The sequence below is a fragment of the Poecilia formosa genome, unplaced genomic scaffold, assembly GCF_000485575.1.
Source record: "Poecilia formosa unplaced genomic scaffold, Poecilia_formosa-5.1.2 Scaffold256, whole genome shotgun sequence".
Classification (NCBI taxonomy): Eukaryota; Metazoa; Chordata; class Actinopteri; order Cyprinodontiformes; family Poeciliidae; genus Poecilia; species Poecilia formosa.
The window spans coordinates 874,047-895,356 of NW_006800195.1; the positions used below are offsets into that span (position 1 = coordinate 874,047).

The following is a 21,310-nucleotide window of genomic DNA, read 5'->3' on the forward strand; positions in this document are numbered from 1 at the left end:
CCAACCCCACAGACGCACACAGACACGCACAGTGCGTACAGCCGTGCAGCTGCAGGCGCTAGAAAAGACGATTCCATCTATTTCTAGTTCAAGAGTAAAATTAGGTCAGAAAATGGCTTTTGTGATGCGGTATTTTAGGATATTAGTACTGCAGTTTAGCCTATTAATTTTATGGAGGTGGGGAGGGGGGTTGTTTCCATTTTTTGCTTTTTCCTCAGTAAAAGCAAAAAGCGTTGTGGGTGGATCTCGGAAGGTGCCACATGAAATTCACTGAGTCAAAGCTATATATGCAAGTGGTGCGTTTGTTTCAGCATCTGTTTGCATGGGATTATGTGAGAGAGCCATATTTCTCTGCGTGCGTGTGTGTGTGCGTGTTTGCACCATTTAAAGCCGTGCACAACATGGCGATAAATCAAAGTAAGAGAGACAGACTGTGTGGGGGTGTTGGTTCATGGTTTGGAGGCAGGGGAAAAGGGGTGAAAGTGCTACCCATATAATTGCCTGCTCTGCTTGGCAGTGTCTGCCTTGTGGTCCAGCAGTAGCATGTTGGTTCACACACAGCAGACAGGGAAATATGCACGTACATATCTACTCCCCCCTGACTTCTCTCCTTGTAAACAAAGCTCTTTAAAGTCAAGGCTGTAACCAAACGCCATGAAAGCTCGCTGGGAAACACGGCGCATGTGATGCAAGACCGACCCCTCCAGCTTTTATTGGAAAAGTCCATCTTTTTTGTAAAAGGGAGAAGTAAGTAAGCGCTGTTGGTTTGGAGCTGTCTTTCGGCTTCTGAGAACCAAACGACTGTGGGACGCTCTCTTGACGGGTTGGGAACAGATTGAAACTGACTTGATCTGGCAGTTTTATTGGAGAACAATAAAGAGCTGTATAAAGGTTTGGAACAGAGCAGTCTGGGGAAGACTCTCTTGTTTCATAGGATCATAGGCTCGATTGGGTTTTAATGAAATTCTAACAACACAATGCGAGAAGCCACAGTGGAACGAGACGCTGACTCACAAGAAGCTGAAGATAACCTGTTATTACAAACCTCTGCACAAATTCAGGGACAATCGGCTCATGGGAGGTTTCCATTCTCGCTCCACAAGGACCCTTCATCCATCCCCACCCTCTCTAGAGCGGCAGAAACTGAAAGGAGTCCCAATGATGCTCTTTCCATAAGAAAGAGGGTTGAGTAAAATACAGAAAAGGCGGTAAAGAAGTGGTTTTAATCAGGGTGAAGTGGAACTGGATTGGGAGAAGCTGATGGAGTTACTATAAGCTTCAAAGAGATCATGAAAGTTATGAAACAATGGAGCTGGGAAATTAATTTTGTGTTTGTGTGTGTGTGTGTGTGTGTGTGTGCGTGCGTGCGTGTGTGTGTGTGCAGTAAAAAGCGGGACAATAAAACATCTGTAAAAATGAGAGGAGTTAGCAGTCAAAGACAAAGGGATCCATTACACCAGAAAAGAGAGAGGCAGAGAGGGAAGTGCTGACAGTACAGAGTGTCTAATAGATTCGTCTGGCAGAATTAAAGCAGTTTGTTGCACTAAGCACTTGGCCAGAGGGAAGGAAGACGTGATAATATGCACTGATCTGAAACATTCTGATTTCAAATGAACTGGTTCTCCACCGGCGGTATTTTTCTGACCTTTTATTTGTTGTTGTGCATTGTAAACATATTGACTGCATTATTGTCTGTGACTGCAGGTCAAATAAAGGTGATAAACAACAAAGCTGCTTCCCCACCTTTTGAAAACTAAATTTGGTAAATTGCTGTTCAGCTAACCCACGCGCTCACCATAAAGCTTAACCATAATTGGCTTCAAGGTTCCTGTCCTTTCTCGTAACGTCTCCTTACAAGTCATCTCGTACCCTTTGAACTCTTTCACATGTTGCCAAGGTAAGGCCACAAACGTATTTTATTCAGATTCAGTGAATTAGAGCAACATAAAGCAGTGCACAATTTTGAAGCTAAAGAAAATGGATTTTGATTTATTTACAAATAAAAACTATGTTACATTTAAGTACACTATTATGTTGTGTTATCTGCAGTTGAAACCAAATATTTACATACACTGAATAAAAAGACAACATTTTTATTTTTTCTTCTCATTCTGTTGTTAAATCAGATTTAGCTTAGTTAGAATTAGCAAAATTATTTCTATTTGCTAAAAGCCAGAAAATTTGGCGGGAACATTTAATTTATTTTTTGTTGTTGTTGTTGTTGCAACTTTTCTTGAATTCAGAAGTTTACCAACATTTGGTTTTTTAAACTGTTTGACTTGGGTTAACCCTTTTGGGGTTTCCTTCCACAAGCTTCTGGTCCATTTCTCCTGACAGAGCTGGCCTCCATTTTGGAGGCCAACTCACTCACACACGCGCGCACACGTACACACACATACACACACACACGCACGCACACACACACACACACACGCACACACACACATTTTTAGATCTTCCCACAACATCTCCATAGGACTGAGATTGGGGCTTTGTGATGGCCACACCAAAAAAAGTTCAGAAGCTTGTTGAAGGAAAACCAAAAGCTTTGATCCAATCATACATTTTAAGTGACAATTATCCAACCAAATGTATGCAGACTTTTGAATTTGAGGAAAACTACAAAACAAACAAACAAACAAACAAACAAACAAACAAACAAACAAATTTCTCGATAAGTTTTCTGGCATGTAGCAAATATAAATAATTTTGGTAATTTTACCTAAGCTAAAAAAAAAGAAATGTTTGGTCTGATTTAACTTCAGACAGTGAGAAAAAAAAATGTTTTTGTGTTTTTTTATTCAGTGTGTGTAAATATCTGGTTTCAACTGTACTTACGTATTTCACATGCTGCCACTTGAGGGCGCTCTCTTAAAGTGCCTGAAATTCAGGTCACTTTCAGACTGATGCAAGATTACAGCACAGCAGCGAGATTTTAAGATTCTGTCATTTGTAATGACTTTTGGGTTTTGTTCATTAAAGAAAGTTGTCTTTGTGGAAGAAAAATGAACAAGGAAGCATGAATTACTCCAGACTGGAAGAAAGAGACGAGCTACACTGCTCCTACGTCCAGTCCAAGTATCTGATTAACCTGATGTTTCGGATCCTTCTCTGGTAAAAAAAAAAAAAAATCTTTTTAACCCCCTTCACATGTTTACTGTTGGGGGAAAAATATTTGCTCCAGTCATTTCCCAGATGAGGTGGAGGTTGACAAAAAAACAAACACAGTTTGTTCCCTTACTCAGTTTTTATACAAGCTGCTGGATTGGTTTTTGGCACAATCTGTGATGTTCCTGAGGCATTTGTGGAATGTGTTCGTTATGCAGGCATTACATTTATTTTACTACAAAACTCAACGAGGTCACAACTGATATTCCTACTATTTACTATTCCTAAACTGACTGCTCGGCAACACAAGTAGACCGGCAAGCTTAAGAAATCCAGACATATTTTCTCTCACCATCCAACCAACATCCTCATCTGTTTGTTTGCTTAGCTTTTTTATTTTTTTTAAACCAGAAAAGATCCATTGGGATCTTCTTCCAGAGAATCCTGATCAAGATGGCCGCACGGATCCAAACAAATAGTTTTATGAGACACTTTATGGTGTGTTTTCATGGGGCAGCTGAGGAGAAGCTGCTTGTTTTCTGCTCCTCAGGACACAAGGGGTAATTATTGGCCTCTCACACGGAGAGACATATGGTACTTTGCAGACCAGCGGTCAGTGCAGTCCTCCTGTTAGCCGAGCCCTAAAAAAGACCTCTGTGGGCAGACAGACTCATGGAGGCCTGTGTTTGCTTCTGTGTGTGTTTGCATGCAAATTTGTGTGTGTACTCGGGGCACGGTTTTGGAAATAGTTGGGGATGTATTAACATGTGGGCGTCAGTGAGGTGTCAGGGTTGTCGTCGGTATGTTTTTAAGGGCTTTGAACGTTTGTGTAGGTGCTCATTGGGTATTCGAGCTTGAAAGCAGACAGATTAAAAAAGGGTTATGCACATAAAAATATTGACATACCCACTCGGTGCTATTAGTGGAGCAAATGATTGTGGTTTGACGGATAACAGGAGGGTTATGAGCAGAAAAATCTCGTCACGGCTCTCGGTGCACACTCATGGTTTAGTCACATGCTCATGCACAACTTTGGATATTGGAGTAGTGAAACAGAAGGAAACAAATAGGAAATTTTATTTGCTTATTACGTAAAAAAATCTATAAACGTGGTATGCTTTTGAATCCAGCAAATCAGCTTTGCCCCATTGAAGGTTTAATCTGATCCGAGTGCCTCTTCTGTTAGCTGTTTCACAGACGTGACTTGTGATGAACTGCAATTTAAAGTTTTCCAGCGGATGACTAATCGTTGCCCTGACAGCACATTCTTTTCACCTAAGCTGTTGTTCTCTGCAGCTGATCATGGGGACAACTTTTAAATACTTGCCTACTTCACATGCCTAAGTAAAAAGTCATTGTTCAAGATCAAAGCTGTGGTATGTGACTTTTTTAATTAAAAAAAAAGCTTTTTTACATATTTGTTCAAAGTGTCGCAAAGTATTGATGGTATAATATTATACAGATAATCTGTGGAAGGATAGAAGTATTACTGTTTCTGTCTGAAGAAATGCACCAAAAACAATTAATAAGAGCCAGGAGGAGGGTCTTAGTGCTGTCAATCACCCTCTTGTACACACCGCTCAATGTGCTAAAGGCGGAGAAACAACTTACTGTTGCAGGAAAACTCTTTCAGCTAGTTAGCATTAGCTAGCCTTAACATTAGCTTAGCTAATGCTAACTAGCCTTAACATTAGCTCTGTCAACGGCAATTGGTGAGGATGAGCAGCGCATACATGAGGGGGATTGACAGCACTCCTCCCAACTCTGTGTGTTTCTGTAGTTATCACTGGGAGAAGGCAGAGGAGCTGGATTTTTTTTTCACATCTCATACTGTCATGACATAGTGATAATTTTAACAAATATGTAAAAAATATATATATTTTTTGTGAAAATTACATAACTCAGCTTTCGGTAATAAGACATAGTGGGCAAAAACGGCATCCATGGGAGGGATCAAGGTGAAGATGACCGAAAAGAACACAAAGGCTCGTCTCACATTTGCCAAAACCCACGATGATATCTAACCTGGCCATTGGCTTCCTGCATTATTCTACCCGATTCTAATCTCACTTCATGGGCTCAGGCTGGGCTTTCTCCCATTGACTTGGATTCCTTTGGTAGAATTTCAACTTGGCCAGCAATTTTCTTTGCTGTTCTAGAATTATATTCATTATATGGTCTGCTCTGTGTTGACAAGCTTCCAAATATTGAATTAACATTGGCTAATTCATTAGCAAAGCAAAGTTTAGAACAAGAGGCTGCTTTTTTTTTTTACCAGGCTATATGACCCCCCCTCCCCAAGACTTTCAAAAACTGATTTTATTGACTAATGAGACAAAAGCAGAGCTTTTTATAACTAGCTTTCCACAAAAAAGAACATCATATACATTTAAATATGAAGGTGGTCTGGGGCTGCTTTGCTTCTTCAGGATGTCAGTGACTTGTCATCATCATTAAAGCAAGAAATTATGTTCTATAGCAAAAAACCCTAAAGCTGAAAGTCTTGCTATCTGCTTGTGACCTTAAGGTTAAGCAAATTTGGGAGATGCAGCGGCAGAAGCACGCCTACAAATTCAGCTCTGAATGGATCAATAACAAAACAATTGAAGGTTTTGCAGTTGCCTAGTCAAAATCTATTGACTAGGCCACCTTTAGTAGGCCATAAATACCGAAATATGTAAAATAAAACAACTCTGCATAGAAGAGTGGATCTAAATTCATCCACAGTGATTTAAAAGCCTCAGAAATGGTAGTTGCTGCAGCCCAAGGGCACTTAACCAGTAATTAGGTTTTAGGGGCAATTACCCTTCCACACAGGGCTGGTTTGAGTTGAATATTTATTTAATAAATGAAATGCATTACATGTGTCTTATAAGAAAGCTTGTTTGATGATCTGAAACATGTAAAAACCAAGAGGTTTTTTGCAGCACTGCGTATGCAAAGACACATCACGAGACGGATGATAATTTTACCGTCTGACTCTGACATTAATTATATGCTTTGAAGAGCTATTTTAAAGGTCTGAGATGAGGTTGACGAGGGAGGCAGACCTGGCGGACAGATGGACCTTAGTAATGTCACCGTGGACATAACATGCCAAGTGCGGTTGGACAAATGACAGCTGCTTCGGTAGACCTCTACTACACTGAACCAGCAAACCGGACTCGGACTGTAACCTCACATCCCTTCTTCATAAAATAGACCTTTAGGAAATAAAAGTTTCTACCGATGCCTCCTTTCCACGACCTCGTCTGTGCCGCCCACTCTCACATACTTACCTATAAGGATTTTGGTCAAACGACTCAGCTGCCGGAAACCCCAGCATGCCGCATACGACACGGCTGCTGCTCAGGTCCCATCCCTTGTTGCACACATGACGCCACTTCCCAGCATGCTTCACTTCCAGGACTCCTTCTGTCACCAGACCACCATGGTTGCCGGACAGCACGGGCCGAAGACGAGCCTCCTCCAGGTAAATCCTTTCAGATCCCTGTGGGGGGTTTTTAAGCAAATAAGTAGATATTTTTTATCGTACTATATAACTTTGTCTCTCTCTCTCTATATATATATATCTTTTAGGACTCTGACCTCAACTTTTTCAATGAGGCACCAGGGTGAGGCAATAAAAACTCCCTCTCACGCGAGCCGTTGTTGCTTTGTTTGAACAAACAGCAGCGGACGGCACGCAATCGCCACAAAAACAACAACAACAAAAACGATAACGCGCCTTAGTCATCACCTTCTCTAATCAGCCACATGCCGTGCTCTGGGCAGCAGGAAGGAAACTAACAGTGAACGCATAGTTTGTGAAACGTGTCAGGGTGCTTACAAACTGGTGAGAAAATGTCATACCCGCAAGTGGAAGACGGGAAAATATGCGAGCGTGAATGACAAACGGCTCAATTTCCTCTAATCCAAGATGTTTCCCTCAGAAGACGAGCCACCGGTGGTTAGGCTAAACTTCAGAATGTCTCGGTGCCCGAGAAGTGTATCTGGAGAAGCTTGAGGTTTTAGGTATGTCTCTAATTATATATATGCTTGCTGGGCTGCAGCACCGCAAATGACATTTCAGTTGAAATTGGTACCAAACCAGACTGGGTGTGTTACATGGCTGCGAGTGTGTGTCTTCACCTGTGTGTATTGAACATCGGTCTCCAAATCCACGTCTGGATAAACTGGGTCTGGTTCCACATGGTTTCCGCTCAGCTGCTGATCCCTGTCGGTCCTCCGGTCAGAGTGGATCTGGGCGGGAGGTTGAGGTTGTGGCTGCCTGTTCGCCTGCACTCCAGGCTCGCGCCTCACGGCCTGTGAATTTGCCCTCGCCGCCTCCTGCCTCTGCCTGTAGGCGTCGCTGTTTGCGAGGCGCGAGGGCAGCTGGTGGCCTCGCGGCAGCGGTGGGCTGACCTGCTGGCTTGCTCTCGAGCCGCCTCGATTTCGCCTTGAGATCTGAATCTCGTGGCCATTTTCCCGGGGCGAGACGCTGTTGCGACGGGCAGAGGACGTGCTGCGATGAAGGGCAATCTCGTGGCCTCTTGCTGAGTAAGAGTTTGCCGGGGTTGCAGGTTGCACCGGCGGTGGTGGCGAGTTTCTTTGCCTCTGCTGGCTTGGCCCTTGACCTGAAGATGAGGCTGTCTCTTCTAAAATGGCAGGGGGGAATCCAGGTCTTCTTTCTGGGCTGCAAATGACACCCAAGTCTTCAGAGTGCTCGCAGTCATTGATTCCCCAACCTCTGAACTGACACTGAGCAACAGAGGTCTCTGAGCCCTGACAGCGCACAGTGTCTAACCAGATACGACCTATGAGATAAAACATCATTCATTAAAAAAAAACAAATACAGTGCAATGTTAAAACATTCATACCTCTTCACAGTTTATAACACTGTTTTATTAGGACGGTATGTGATTTATATAGGTGTAATATGCATGAAAGACAACTCATGTTTTTCAGAACGTTTTTAACCCCTTAACTGTCGCTGTTGTTCACGGAGGAGGCTGTCTGCAGAAAAGTGTGGCGCTAGCTCCATGGCCGTTTTGTAAAAGCAAAAGAGAAGATGCGGGGAGGGAGTGAGAACCCCGTCGAGTAGTAACAGGACAAATACTGAAGTGGAAGTGGTGTCATGAAAGGTGTGTGCTAATGTGAGTGGTCCCAAACCACATGACTGCGCATCGACTGTTTGGCTTTGGGCAAAGTGTGTTGGAGCCTGAACAGTTAAGGGGTTCATATCGACTATAATATACTCTGTGTTATTTAACGGTCACCTTCAAAACATGACATGAAGAAGAGACAAAAGTGTACTCATGGACCCATTGACTTGAATGTAAGTGTTGACCGCTGACAGCTAAGGGGATAAGAGGTTAATCTCAATCCTAATTCAAATGTCTTGTTCTTTGAAGCCCTTAAAGGTTAGAACGAGAACAATCGGCATAGTGAAGACCAAGGAACACAGAAGATTTTCTGTTGGGAAGTTGGGCAGAAGCTTATCCTCTTAACCATCACCGCCAAAATGTCTCATTGGGTCCATGAGGACACCGGTGTTATCATGACAGTTTTAGAGCAGGGTTAGGCTATGAAACAATTCCTTCAGCTTTGAAAATCTCAGGGAGTTCTGTTCAACAAATAACCTGAAAGCAGACATTCTATTGGACAAAGTGCAAACCTACCAAGACATGGCCACCCTAGATAAGGAGAGCATTAATCAGAGAAGCAGCCAAAAAGATCCACTCCATTCCACCAATCAGATCTTAATAAGCGAATGGGAATAAGAATAAAGCCATTGGCAAAAGAAATCCTGGTAAGAGTTCACCACGAACCGTGAGGAGGACATGGCAAATATGCAGAAGGAAGGGCTGTGGTTGCCTGAAACCAAAATTGAATGTCTTGGCCAAAGCAGCAAGAAGCTGTGTGTGGGAGAAATTATAACAGCTCTTCACCCTGAACCCAACACCCCCCTGTAAAACACGGCAGGGGTAACATCATAATGTTGGGGGCTATAGCAATCTTCAGCAGGTAAAAGGAGACTGGTGGAAATTTACAATGGAAAAGTGAAAGGCAGAAATATGGTGGAAGAGGATTGCTGCAAAAGCCCCTGGAATAGACCAGTGGCTCACGATCCAGCAGCGACTATAAACATGCAGCCACAGTGGATACAAAGGAGTGGTTTAGATCAAAGCTCATTAATGTTTTAGAACAGCCAAGTTAAAGTCCAGCTCCAAATCCAACTGGCAAGTTGGCAAGCAGTCACGGCAAGACTTTTGTGCTCACAGAAGAGCGGACGTCTAGATGAGCAAAAGCTGCACAGAAATGTTTAAAACTATGCATCATTTCTCTTCTACCTGACAAATCTGCCCAACCTTGTCATGCATAAAGTAATAAAACTCATTAAAACCTGTGGTTATCACGTGACAAATCTGGGAAGTTTGCATGTGGACGCTTTTTAAAGGCAGTGCTGGGTGAGGAGCTTACTTGATTCTGTTTGCCCTTACCTTGTCCTTGGCCGAACTTGGCACTGTGAGCCCAGGTGAAGCTGCGCTGGAAGCCCAGCTGCCGGCACAGCACGTTGGCAAGTTTAATATCCACCTCGTCGTCGCACACCGTGCCCCAGGATCCGTTGTAGAGCACCTCCACACGTCCCTCGTTTGCGTTCCGTCGACCCACGCCCGCGAGACGTATCTGCACTTCCTGCGCAGACAGCTGTGAGGGGTGGAGGAAAAGCAGGACGAGGAGGATGGACAGGGAGCTGAGGGACAGCATGCTTGCTGCGGGGACAGAGACGCAGATGGGGGAGAGAAGGAGGGATGATGAAAATGTGACAGGGAAAAAAAAAGAAAAAAAAAAAGGTTGAGACCCCAAATAAATTTCAACACAAAAATCCTGAAAATCACGCACAGACATAAAGCTGACATTCCACACCCTGGCAAACATATAATTAGAAACTTTTCCCCTTAAAGCCTTAATGGTTCACTCTACAATAAGTTGAGAGATTTATGGTTTGTGTTTTTTTTTTCTTTAAATAATCGGTCAAATAAAGGACAATAAGATGCCTTAGAGGTCTGGACCAGTCAGGGCGCAGGGTGTAATAACCGAAGCTAAAAGTAGTCTCTTCATCCAGCCAGCGGAAACTCTGGCTTCCCACAAACCCTCAAGTTTAGCTGCTCGCATTTAGCCAACAGAGACAAAAGCAAATAAACACTGTCATAAAAAAAATGTTCTCACACATAAAAAAAACAACAAAAAAAAACAAAAAACATTCGAACTGTAAAGAAATGCTTTGGTCAGTGAGAAGTGATAAAACATTCGAGATGTAAAGAAATGCTCTGGTCAATCAGAAGTGATAAATTAAGCTGATTAAAAGCATAATTTTAAATATTACTTATGTATTGCTCTGCATGATTCTTCCTACCGTTTTGAGAAAAGTTGAAGAAAAGAAAGCAGACAGCAAAGTGCTGAGGTGGAACTCACCAATCTGCTGATCTCACCTTGGAGTCACTGGGAGAAAGAAGGGAGAGGAAACTGGGACTTTGGTCCTGCTTGTCTTTCTGTTCTTCTCTTTTCCCTCCCTCTTTCTTTTTCTGTCACTCCCTCACATTTTGCAACTTCATCAATCCCTCCCATTTTTATTCACTTGAGCACTTCTGTCCCTCTCATCTCAGTTGCACGTTTCTGCTTTCCCTTGCAGACTGCTCTTTAAAAGAAAATCAGCAAGAAGGAAACTCAACCGTGAAATCTATGTGTTAAAAAGCTGCAAGCAAAATAGACTGGCTTGCTTTTTCTTGTTATTATGAGTAGAATAACTAGAGCACCCCTGTGAAACCTTATCTGCATAAAGTTTTACACCAACCACTAATGGGCCGGCCACGTGTGCAACATATGAGCCTAAATTATAAAAGATTGCAAATTTGGCTTTTGTCCCTTTATTTACTTGTGCAGACTTTTACAAAGCCCCTGAGTCTCAATAAAATGTGAAATTTCACCCTTGAGTTTCTTAACCTTTTAATCACTTACAAACTATTGCATGTATATCCATGGCAATGCATCTTACTAATGTTTAGGGGTGGCATAAGATGTGCTCAGTAGCAACCTGCACTGATAACTACACTGTGCCTGTGTGGCTGAGGCTGAGTTTCATAACATCCTCAGTCGTGGCACCTCCTGAGTTACTGCAGAACCTTTCTAAGAATAGAGACAAATTATTTCTCAGAGAGTTCTTGGAAAAAGAAGATCCTCCATCAGTTAATGTGTTTTTAATGTGCTAGGTTTCACCTGTAGACCTTAATCTACAGGTGAAACCTAGCACATTAAACCTAGCAAATACATTTTGTAGCCCAAACTGCAAATGAGCAAATTAGTTGTATTGAATGTAGTGATTAAAGTCAGCTCACTGTAAAACACACACGTCACTGTGATCAGATGTAAACTCCCGTCTTTTTCCACATCTTATAGTTGTGTTTTGTTGTATACTTTAATGCTTCTTCTAAAGACAAAGACAAGTTGAAGACGTCCAGGAAAAGCAGAAAGCATATTGAAGCTAGATAGCTCCCTCTAGTGGAGAGAAATATTTATGGCGCAGTCTTCAGAGGACTTCTTCAAGCACAGCTGGATTTAAACGTGGGATTTACTCTTTTTTTTTTTGAAGTTTGTCAAACTGCACAACACAAAAGTTTAAACTTCCTTAAAGATTGACTGAGTTGTCAGTTTTTTTATATATCTATATTTTTGTATGTTTTTCTATTTTGAATCGAGATAGGTTTCAAATTCCCAATATTCTCTAGAATCTGAAATGCTGTGCATTTATATAGCATTTGGATGCTATGGATGGATCCACTTAGATTAACACCAGTACTGTAAGGAAGATTATATTCGTCAGCAGGTTGCAAACTACAAGCTCTTTTGACATTTTATGTAAAAAATTTTCCTTTGAAGGTGAGAAGCTACTCAGAGAGATGAGGAGACAGCAGCAGGAAGCAGCAGCCTGAGAGATTTTGGCTGAAGATGCCGTAGTAAAAAACTAAATCCTGGAGGATATTTCCAAGCTCCAAGTTCTGCTGCTGCACAGATCATGTTTACATGCTTTCTTGTCAATTACAGCTTAGGAAAAGTTTTCAGGTAACTAACAGACGTAGCTTTCTAACTGGAAGCTTTCAAACTACTGTCTTACAGCTATCTTTCTAACCTATGAAAAAGTGACTGGTTCAGTAAAGCACCTTCCAAAGGTACTCACTCCAAATCAACCTTTTCACAATGTGTCAAGTTACAAACAAACAAACTTTTATTGGAATGTGATTTTATATTTCATAGAACAGTTCAAAGTAGTGAAGTGGAAGAAAAAAAAAATTATTTGAAGACTTTAGCCATTTGTTATATAGCAATAATGAGCAAACAGCATTAAGAAGACTAAAGGCTCTCAGATACTCAGGCACACTTCACTCTGTTGAAGCCCCTGCATACTCAAAGCGGACAAAGGTACATTTTTAAAACTTAGTACCCATACTCTGTGTCACACATCCTCCGTGTTTGTTGATGCCATGTCCGAAATTGTGAGAAATGAAGGAATTTGTTGAGATAAATTTCGTAAATCGATACCCTCGATTATGAAATTTCAACTCTCTACAGACGTTGTTCATGGAGTCACGGCGACACAGTATATGTGGGAGCCTCTAGGAAAACAACAAACAGGTCAGGAATAAAGTTGTGGAGATATAAGACTTGGGTTATAAAACAATGTTCCAAGATTTTAACTTTTCACATGATACTGTTCAAACTGTCAAGCAGAACAATCCCAAATTATGTAGTCAAGTTCAGTATCCTGAGAGCACTGAGACGGTTGGGTATCGTTTACGGTGAATCATGCACTTTTCCCTCTCAATAAACAGTGAATTGGTTTTACAGCTTATGTCCTTCTCTAGAGCCATCCTTGACTCCTCCAGACGGGACAGGGAGCTCCTGGCTTCACTCAGCTTCTGCTTCAGAGACTCCAAGGAGGCATCAATCTGCCTCACTTCTCCCTCCAAACTGCAGACACAGTTCATACATGAGGACATGGACATGTGACATGATGCTGACGCTTCCGTTTGTGTGCATCTACCTGAGCTGGGGTTGGTCCCTGCAGAGCTCCATGTTTGGTCTGAGAGAGCGAAGGTAGAGTCTGGACTGAGCCACCCTCAGTGGAGCCTCCTTGTTGTGGACGGCCCGCTGTAGGACCTCAATATTCTTCTCCTGGGAACCAATTTGCTCCAGAGTCTACGGGAACAAGAAAACAGTCAATCACATTTCACCTGTCAGTCTGTTTCTTCTGTCTGTCTGCTCATCCACCTGAGCCAGCTTCATCTCGAGCTGGGTCTTGGCCTCAATAAGGTCCTCACAGCGCAGGCTGAAGGCTCGGTCCACACTGGCGCATTGGACTCTCAGATCCTCAGTGGTGTCCTGCAGCATTTGCTCCACAAGCATTCTGACAAACAAAAACATCAGCCACTGAGCTCTCAGCAGTCGAAGAAAATCCCTCTGGCAGCAAGGCGAACCATTGTGATTCTGACCTGAGACTCTTGGTGGCATGATCCTCCTGCAGGGCCATGGACAGGTTGTCTTGAGTAAACTTTGTCCATGATGAGGGGGTAGAAACGCTGCGGTAAACAAGAGGGAACCTTGTGTGTAAAAGTTGAACACAGCTCTGGTGTTTCTAAAGAATAAGACTCACTGCTCCTGCATGGTGGCAGAACTGGGATGCTGCTGTGTGTCTGGACTCATGTTATTGTTTCTCCCACAGGCGTCGTCAAAGCTGTAGGCCTGACACTTATCAGACCAGTCCATCTCTAATGTTTGCTGGGCGCTTCGGTTCCTCCTGACCCACAGAAACCATCAACTCGTAGGAATGCTGTTTTCTAAAGTGAGAGGCTTCAAACCAACTGGATCCGTGCTCATAAAGGAGCCAGTTACCAGTTTTACACTTACTTGATCTGAGCGACAACCTGAGCTGCGGTTTTCTTCAGAAGAGCCTGAATGCTCCTGATCAAGTCCACCTCCTATAAAACACACAGAGCCACATGTTCACCCTGCTGTGCTTGTCTTACTGTGAGATTCATTATGTGGAGATTTTCAGCTTACCTATTAACCCTTTACACAGTCTGCCTGAAGAACTTGCCACTTTATAGATGTATTTCTTTCTGCGCCACCTTTTCATTTTTGCCACTGTCCATGTTGTTCTCTGTTCTCCTCTCTCTAATTGATTGATTGATTGATTGATTGATTGTCAGCTGCTGTTATCAGTTTAGCCCAGAATCATTAATGACTATTGGGCCGATCTGTCACCTCACCTGGCTCAAAATCCACATTGACCCAGTGGGAGGTGCCTGTATGCCAGACGGCCAGTCGGCTGTCTACGAGCTCCAAGTCTGAGCTACTTCCACAGACAAATTAGCTTGACTTGAACAAGTAGAATCCATGCTATATTGGTAAAACAATTTGGGAAAACAACCTCTGTCTCCTATCCCTCACTTCCAGCATCCATGGCACCTCACCGTGAATATTGCAAAGGGTCAATAGTAAACTTGGGGAAAAGTGGACTGTGAAACATGACTCATTAAGCAATCTTAAGACAACATATATTGGCAAATATTTATTAAACATGTCATCTGAATGTTTATTTATTTTTCATTGCAGTTATATGCTTGATTAATTACTTTTCAGATAGTTTCTCTTATTTCCATGGAGCCCAAATGACTGATATTGCTTGATGTAGATTTCATCTATTCATTATTTAAGAAAGTATCATAAACCATGTTCTCATTACTGTTAACTAGGCAAACTGTTAAAGAGAAACCCAAACAGTAATGTAAGAATGCATTGCTGACCTTCAGCAGCTCCTCCTCCACCGTGTCTCTGACCAGCTCTGCTCCCAGTCTTCTTGCTCTGCAGGTCAAATTATCGGTGGCGATGGCAAACGGAGTCTCAGTGGCATCCAGCGCCCTCTCCAGCCGCTTCTTCACCATCAGCAGCGACTCCGTGTCGGCCTGCAGCAGCTCGATGTGCCGCTGCAGCTCAGACTTCCAGGAGTGGATCTCTTGGAGTCTCTCTCCAAGAAGACGCGTTCCTGTGGCCTGGGTTTTCAGAGCTGCAGCCTCCGTGTCCTGGCTCAAGGTTCTGGACTCCAGCTGGATGTTCTGGGCGTCTCTGTGGTTGGTACCGGCCTGTGCAAGGATGGCTTGGTAATTGGAGAACCATTCAGCAGGGGTGTATTTAGCAGAGCGATATCCAGCAGTGGCTGAGCCCGAGGACGGCTGCGGCACTTCCTGCTCCAAAGGCGGACTTTTCTGGTGGACCCTGCTGTCATAATGCGGCCGAGACACAATGATTTCTGAACTCATTTTCTAACAGTACAGTTAAAAGAAAAATGAACCAACAGGACAATCGGTGCAGGAGTGGGAGCAGCCCTTGAGAAACCAGAGAGTTTGTTTGCTGTTGCTTAGTTACACGTTTGCAGGAGGAGATCGAGTGACAGATAAGAAGAGAAGAGCGGATGGCAACTTCCAGAGGCATTACAACAAAAGGATGAAACAATTTGAATTTACACCTTTGGAAAAATCCACAATTTCACACAGTTTTTATTTAAAATGACGTCTTATTAATGTTCCTGTTATCTTTTGTTATCAAAACTTATACACAGTAAATACTGACCTCTGTATTTTTCCGCGACGTTATTAGTAAGTGACAGACTTGGATAATTGGTGCCAATAAGATAAGTGAGATAGCCAATAACTCTTGGGAAAGCTAAAAGTTACATCCCATTCAAACCATGACGTCTCATTTCTTCCAGTAGGGGGCGCTGCCGTTTAAACAGGAAGGAAATTACGTGACTATGTAGCTGTGACCCACGAGTTAAGTTTAAAGCGAGAAGCGCGGTGTCTCTTATCAGACTTCTCTGCTTTTGTTTAGCTGTTCATAGGAAAACCCCAGTAATTGAGCGCTACAGCGAGTCAGTTTTTAGACCAAAGCTTAGCTCTAACAGTTTAGGGAAGTTTTAAAGAAACACTTTAAACAACAGATATGTGGAGACAGCAGGACTAAGCGAAGCAGCAGCAGGTGGCGCCGGCTGTGGGACAGATTCCTGGAGCAGATAACAAAGACCACTGGCCTTTACATTACATGACGATTTTGGACGACCCAAAACACGGGAGGCTGTTTTCAACTCTAAAGTTGTGTTGCACCGATTAGGTTTGTATTCTTTCATGTCGACTTGACTTAGAAGAAGTTGTGAAAAACAGTCTATTGTACATAGCAGGAGTCCTCAGACCAGGGCTCTTGCTGTTTAAAAATATTAGCATAATATGAAAGACAGATGTACGGGAGCCCCTGCAGGTCAAAACAGGTACGATGAGATAAAAGGCATAATTATCAAAACAATAATTGTTTCTGTGAAGGAAGTTGATTTCTGTGACTATATTGATGGTTTTAAAATGAGATTCTATATGTGTCCTTCTGCTACAAAGTGTTGGAAAGTCAGTGTGATATTTGTATTCTCAGCCCCTGTGAAATTCTTTAAAACTTTTGCAGGGTGTTGCATGAAAGTTTGGTTTATGTTCACCAAGTTTTGAAATTGCTTCTCATCCTATGTTTTTACATAACTCTCCCTTTTAGAACAAACAGACTTCTTTTGGTGTTGCACCAGCAGTCAGTATTTAGACTGCAAATAAATAAATATGTTGTGATATCAGATAATTATTACTAACCTGGTTATATGTTGATTCCATCATTTTGATCTAAAGTCAGCTTTTAAAGGCAGTAATGTTATCTGGGACTAGGATGTACTGGGTTCAGGAAGGATGCAACGCTCCTGGATGCTGGGGGTCATTATACTTTTGATTGAGATATGTCAGGACCTTAATTTTGATTGACTTAGTAAGGTCAGTTGGGCTTTTGTTGAAAAAACCCACACCCAAATGTGAACGGCAGAAAATGAGAGCTGACAAGGAGTCCTATCAGAAACCTCTAGTTCAGTTCCCCCTTACTAGAATTAAACTCATAGTTACAAGTGCTCTTACACTTACATAGTGACAAAGCAGAAGCTTATTGGTCCCCAGAAAAATGACAAAAACTCGGACATTGTCATCGATCAATAAAATCCTCCCAGGCCAAACTTAAAAATTGGACGTGATGCTGGCAATACTCAACTTTTGTCAACAACTCAGGCAGAAACGAGAGCGCTGCGCAACGCAAGTAACGACCCGGCCGGAACACGGTGCATTAAATAAAACATAATTTAACAAAGCTTTGAGGCAGATAAATTTTCCTCGAGGAATTTTAATAATCGAGATACTTGAATCATATGATTAATTGTTTCAGAGTAACAGTTGTTTATCTGCATAATCTCTCCATGGTTGTTACAGATGTTCGTCAGATAATGCGGGTCAAAAAAGGCGCTGCTGAAAACAACAGTTTCAGCATTAACTTGAAGGACCCGAAGCCCAACCATGTCATGAAGGTACTGGAGTAAGGCTGTATCAGTATAGGGACAGAGCATCTCAGTGTGAAGGTGTACCTTGCCATGTTTGCAGTCATGGAAATGCTCATGAGCTGCAATGATAATAAAGATTTTCCTTTTTATTTTCACAGATACATCAACACCAAAAAGAAAGGAACAAATTTGGAGAGGAAGACTGTAGGGAAGAAGAATCTATCAGGAATCAAAGTCATGGAGATGATTCCAACATGGGGCCTGAATTCACTGATGATGGTGTAAAGCATCCTGACTCCAAAAACACACACAAGACAATCCACAGAGGCCAGAATTTTTTTTTTTTTTGTGAGCATTGTGGGAAAAGATTTCGCCAAAAAGTAGGTTTGAACCAACACTTGAGAATCGACACAGGACAGAAGCCTTTTTGTTGTGATGTTTGTGATCAAATATTTAGTGGGAAGGCAGCTTTACAAGTTCACTTGAGAACCCATACAGGTGAGAAACCCTTTAGCTGTGAGCTATGTGAAAAATCATTTAGCCAGAAATCAAATTTAATAAAACACACGAGAATCCACACAGGACAGAAACCATACTTTTGTGATGATTGTGGGAAAAGCTTCAGGGTTAAGACATCTTTAGACCATCATAAGAGAGTCCACTCAGGGCAGGAACCTTTCTGTTGTGATGTTTGTGGACATAGATGGAGTTATAAATCTGATCTAGACCAACACAGGAGAGTCCACACAGGTGAAAAACCTTTCTCGTGTGAAATTTGTGGGAAAAGTTTTAACCAAAAGACAACTTTAAAAAGTCACCTCACAATCCATACTGGAGAGAGACCTTTCTCATATGATCTTTGTGCACAAAGTTTTCATCAAAAAGGTGCTTTAAAAGCTCACAGAAGAACCCACACTGGAGAAAAACCTTTCGTTTGTGATCTTTGTGGACAAAGCTTTTGCCAAAAAGGAGGCTTAAATGTCACACAAGAGAGCCCACACAGGTGAAAAATTTTTTTCTTGTGACATTTGTGGACAAAGATTTACTCGGAGCGAAAATTTAAACTCGCACATTAGAGCCCATAAGGGACAGAAACCCTTCAGTTGTGATGTATGTGGACAAAGGTTTCGTCACAATTCTGTTTTATATCAACATAAGATGGTCCACACCGGGGAGAAACGTCACTCTTGTGGAATGTGTGGGAAACAATTTACACAGAGTGGATCTCTAAGCAAACACATTTTGATACACACAGGACATAAGATCTTTAGATAATCTTTGTGGACAAAGCTTTAGAGAAAAAGTTCATTCAAACAACCTCATAAGAATCCACACTGATGACAAACCATTCTGTTGTAATCTTTGTGGACAAACATTTCATAAGAAATCTGTTCTTAAAATGCAAGAGTGTTCACACAGAAGAGAAACCTTTCTGCTGCAATGTCTGGGAAACAATTTAGTCAAGATGTAAACTTTAAAAACACACATGAGAGTTTATACAAGAGAGAAACCTTCCTGTGTTCTCTTTGACAACACCTTACTCCAAAGGCAAAGTTGAAGAGTCGCATGAGAATTCACCAGGTTGGAAACCCTTTTGTTGTGATCTTTGGAATAAACAATTTACTTCTAAAGTATCTTTGAACAAGCATGTCAGATCGCACATCAGTTAACCATATTGTTGTGATGTTTGTGGACAAATATTTAATGAGAAGACTGTGTCATACCACATTTGAGCAAAAAAAAAAAAAAAAAATCTGTTCCCATAAACCTTCAAAAACTGAGTTAAAGATAACCAGGTTATAATTTAATACTCTTTTTTTTAAATGTATTTTTAAAAATTCATCTAATACTCGGTAATTTTAAACAATTTCTTTAACTACTTTTAAAAATGAATTTACATTCTTCAGTTGTACAGTCCCATTTTTTTTCTTAGAATCAATGTGTAGTACTTATTTTTACCTTAGAGTTTCAGTTCAGATTATGTTAGAATTAGTGTACACTGTTAGCGTTTAAATTGTAACAACTATTTGCTTACATATGCCAAGTGTCGTCCGTTTAGACTTTGCATGCCAATAAGATATTTTCTTGATGCACTTGTAAGTGAATGTACACCTATAGTGGCTTACGTTGGCTGTGAATGTTTTTTGTTGAAATAAAGTTAGTGGATGTAAGTTTTGAGTTTTGGTGTTAGAAATGACTTTCTCATACTAATAAATAAAACTGCAAGTTGACTCATGAAAGCTAATATTTTAAGGGAATTAAAGATTGACAGCAAACTGGCAAATCAAGACAAAGAAAAAACACAAGAAGGCAGCGAGTGACAAAGAACAAAATAATTCTAACTGAAAACTGCTGAGACTCAGATCTTGAGAAGTTGTCAATTTGACTTATTTACATGTGTACATCTTTTACTGAATGCTTGTTAGTCCTGAGAAAATTTCAGGACTAACAAGGCTCATTCAGATAGCACAGAATGAGCCTATTCTTCTACCTTTAAAACACTGAGCTTCCTCACTTACGTAAAGTTAGGGGGAAAAACTCCAACAAGGAGTTTAATATTCTTCATTTTAAGCACTTACTAAAATTTAGTAGGAAAGGGAAGAATCAGTTTGGAAAAATCTGGCTGATCAGTTTTTATTTACATTTACAAACTGCATCCTGAAAATAATTTATACCCTTAACAATCAAGGGGAAAAAAAAATCTTTATTTGTATTGCAACAAACACATAATTGCTGATGAACTTTTTGCATGTCTGCTCTGATATTAAGATGCTTCGTCTTCTGCACTGAACTCCAAGTGTTTCATGTTTGAGGCCACCCTAACATGAGACTAATCTTTAGCTCCCTCTACTGGTCCAAGCTGAGACTCGTAGGGAAACTCAAAAAGTTAACATTACTTTCATTCAGAAGTTAAGATCATTTCAAATTTAAATCTGCTAAAGGTATGAATAAGTTTTGTCTATGTGTAGATTATTTGAAACTTCTTTTGAAATTCCTTCTTGGTTTCAGAAACAGAACAAGACAAAAACATGCATATTGTGACAGTGAACAAATCGCCTCACCTTCACACAGGCTGACATCAAAATGCAAATCAGTTTGACTTGTTCTGTCTGTGTGTCTTCACTTAGTCACATTTAACATAAAACTAATACGTAAATATTAAAAACATATCTAAATATAAACACACCAGCATTTGGTTCCTTTAGTGCAGTGTTTCCCAACCCTGGTCCTCAAGGCACACTGACCTGCATGTTTTAGATGTTGCCCTGCTTCAGCACACATGATTTCAATTGTTGGCTGATTAACAGGGTTTTGCTGAATTGCAATCATCTGAATGGGGTGTGTTGAAGCAGGGGAACATCTAAAACATGCAGGTCAGTGTGCCTTGAGGACCAGGGTTGGGAAACACTGCTTTAGTGAGCTGTTACTGTCACTAACACTGGTCACGTGTTTCCTAACTTCTGCAGGTCTCCTTTAAAGGATGTTGTTGTAGACATCATTGTCATCATGGCTCAACGTGTTTGGAGTGGAAGAGTTCATGTAAACAACATCCTCTTGTAACCCATAGATCTAAAGAAATAAAAGAAATAAGATTTTATTTTCAGGCAGAAAAAAATATTTTAGAGCTGAAGTTTTGTTTACTCACATCATTGATTCTCATCTCCACATTATTACTGTTAGCAGAGTTCAACACATTCACATTGATTCCATCCACTGAAAACACAAAGTAAACATGATGTGATTCTGTGAGGGATTTC

The 21,310-nt window shown here is 41.4% G+C and overlaps 3 protein-coding genes across 4 annotated transcripts in view; 1 reads left to right on the top strand and 2 right to left on the bottom strand.

The window, feature by feature from the left end:
• The window catches only part of LOC103150569 (lysyl oxidase homolog 4-like), a 31,003-nt gene extending 20,332 nt beyond the window's left edge, over positions 1–10,671 (bottom strand). The window contains exons 1-4 of the mRNA XM_007570249.2: positions 10,568–10,671; positions 9,592–9,864; positions 7,240–7,904; positions 6,387–6,598 (exon numbers count right to left, since the gene is read on the bottom strand). Coding sequence (XP_007570311.1) covers positions 6,387–6,598; positions 7,240–7,904; positions 9,592–9,859 — 1,145 coding nt within the window. The 5' untranslated portion in view covers positions 9,860–9,864; positions 10,568–10,671. The remainder of the gene's footprint in view (positions 1–6,386; positions 6,599–7,239; positions 7,905–9,591; positions 9,865–10,567) is intronic.
• Positions 10,672–12,355: 1,684 nt separating this feature from the next.
• On the bottom strand, positions 12,356–15,739 carry tekt4 (tektin 4). 2 transcript variants are annotated; one of them, XM_007570252.2, is made up of 7 exons: positions 14,953–15,726; positions 14,054–14,124; positions 13,800–13,943; positions 13,639–13,725; positions 13,418–13,553; positions 13,191–13,345; positions 12,356–13,117 (listed from the first exon to the last, which is right to left on the bottom strand). In XM_007570252.2, the coding sequence occupies exons 1-7, from the start codon at positions 15,463–15,465 to the stop codon at positions 12,904–12,906; spliced, it is 1,320 nt and encodes a 439-aa protein (XP_007570314.1). In that variant the 5' UTR covers positions 15,466–15,726; the 3' UTR covers positions 12,356–12,903. The 2 variants fall into 2 exon arrangements, with proteins under 2 accessions (XP_007570314.1, XP_016536233.1); XM_016680747.1 differs by lacking the exon at positions 13,800–13,943 and having other exon boundaries at positions 14,953–15,739.
• Positions 15,740–15,943: 204 nt separating this feature from the next.
• On the top strand, positions 15,944–19,305 carry LOC103150570 (gastrula zinc finger protein XlCGF7.1-like). The gene is made up of 3 exons (XM_007570251.2): positions 15,944–16,312; positions 17,485–17,579; positions 17,711–19,305. The coding sequence occupies exons 2-3, from the start codon at positions 17,499–17,501 to the stop codon at positions 18,557–18,559; spliced, it is 930 nt and encodes a 309-aa protein (XP_007570313.1). The 5' UTR covers positions 15,944–16,312; positions 17,485–17,498; the 3' UTR covers positions 18,560–19,305.
• The last annotated feature ends 2,005 nt before the right edge of the window (positions 19,306–21,310 follow it).

Excerpts from the sequence above, each read along its gene's own strand:
- tekt4 (XM_007570252.2), bottom strand. The coding sequence starts at position 15,465 with ATGAGTTCAGAAATCATTGTGTCTCGGCCGCATTATGACAGCAGGGTC. Across the intron at positions 13,346-13,417 it reads TCGAGATGAAGCTGGCTCAG|ACTCTGGAGCAAATTGGTTC; the intron begins GTGGATGAGCAG and ends TTGTTCCCGTAG. Across the intron at positions 13,118-13,190 it reads AGGGACCAACCCCAGCTCAG|TTTGGAGGGAGAAGTGAGGC; the intron begins GTAGATGCACAC and ends CTGTGTCTGCAG.
- LOC103150570 (XM_007570251.2), top strand. The coding sequence starts at position 17,499 with ATGCGGGTCAAAAAAGGCGCTGCTGAAAACAACAGTTTCAGCATTAAC. Across the intron at positions 17,580-17,710 it reads AGCCCAACCATGTCATGAAG|ATACATCAACACCAAAAAGA; the intron begins GTACTGGAGTAA and ends TTATTTTCACAG.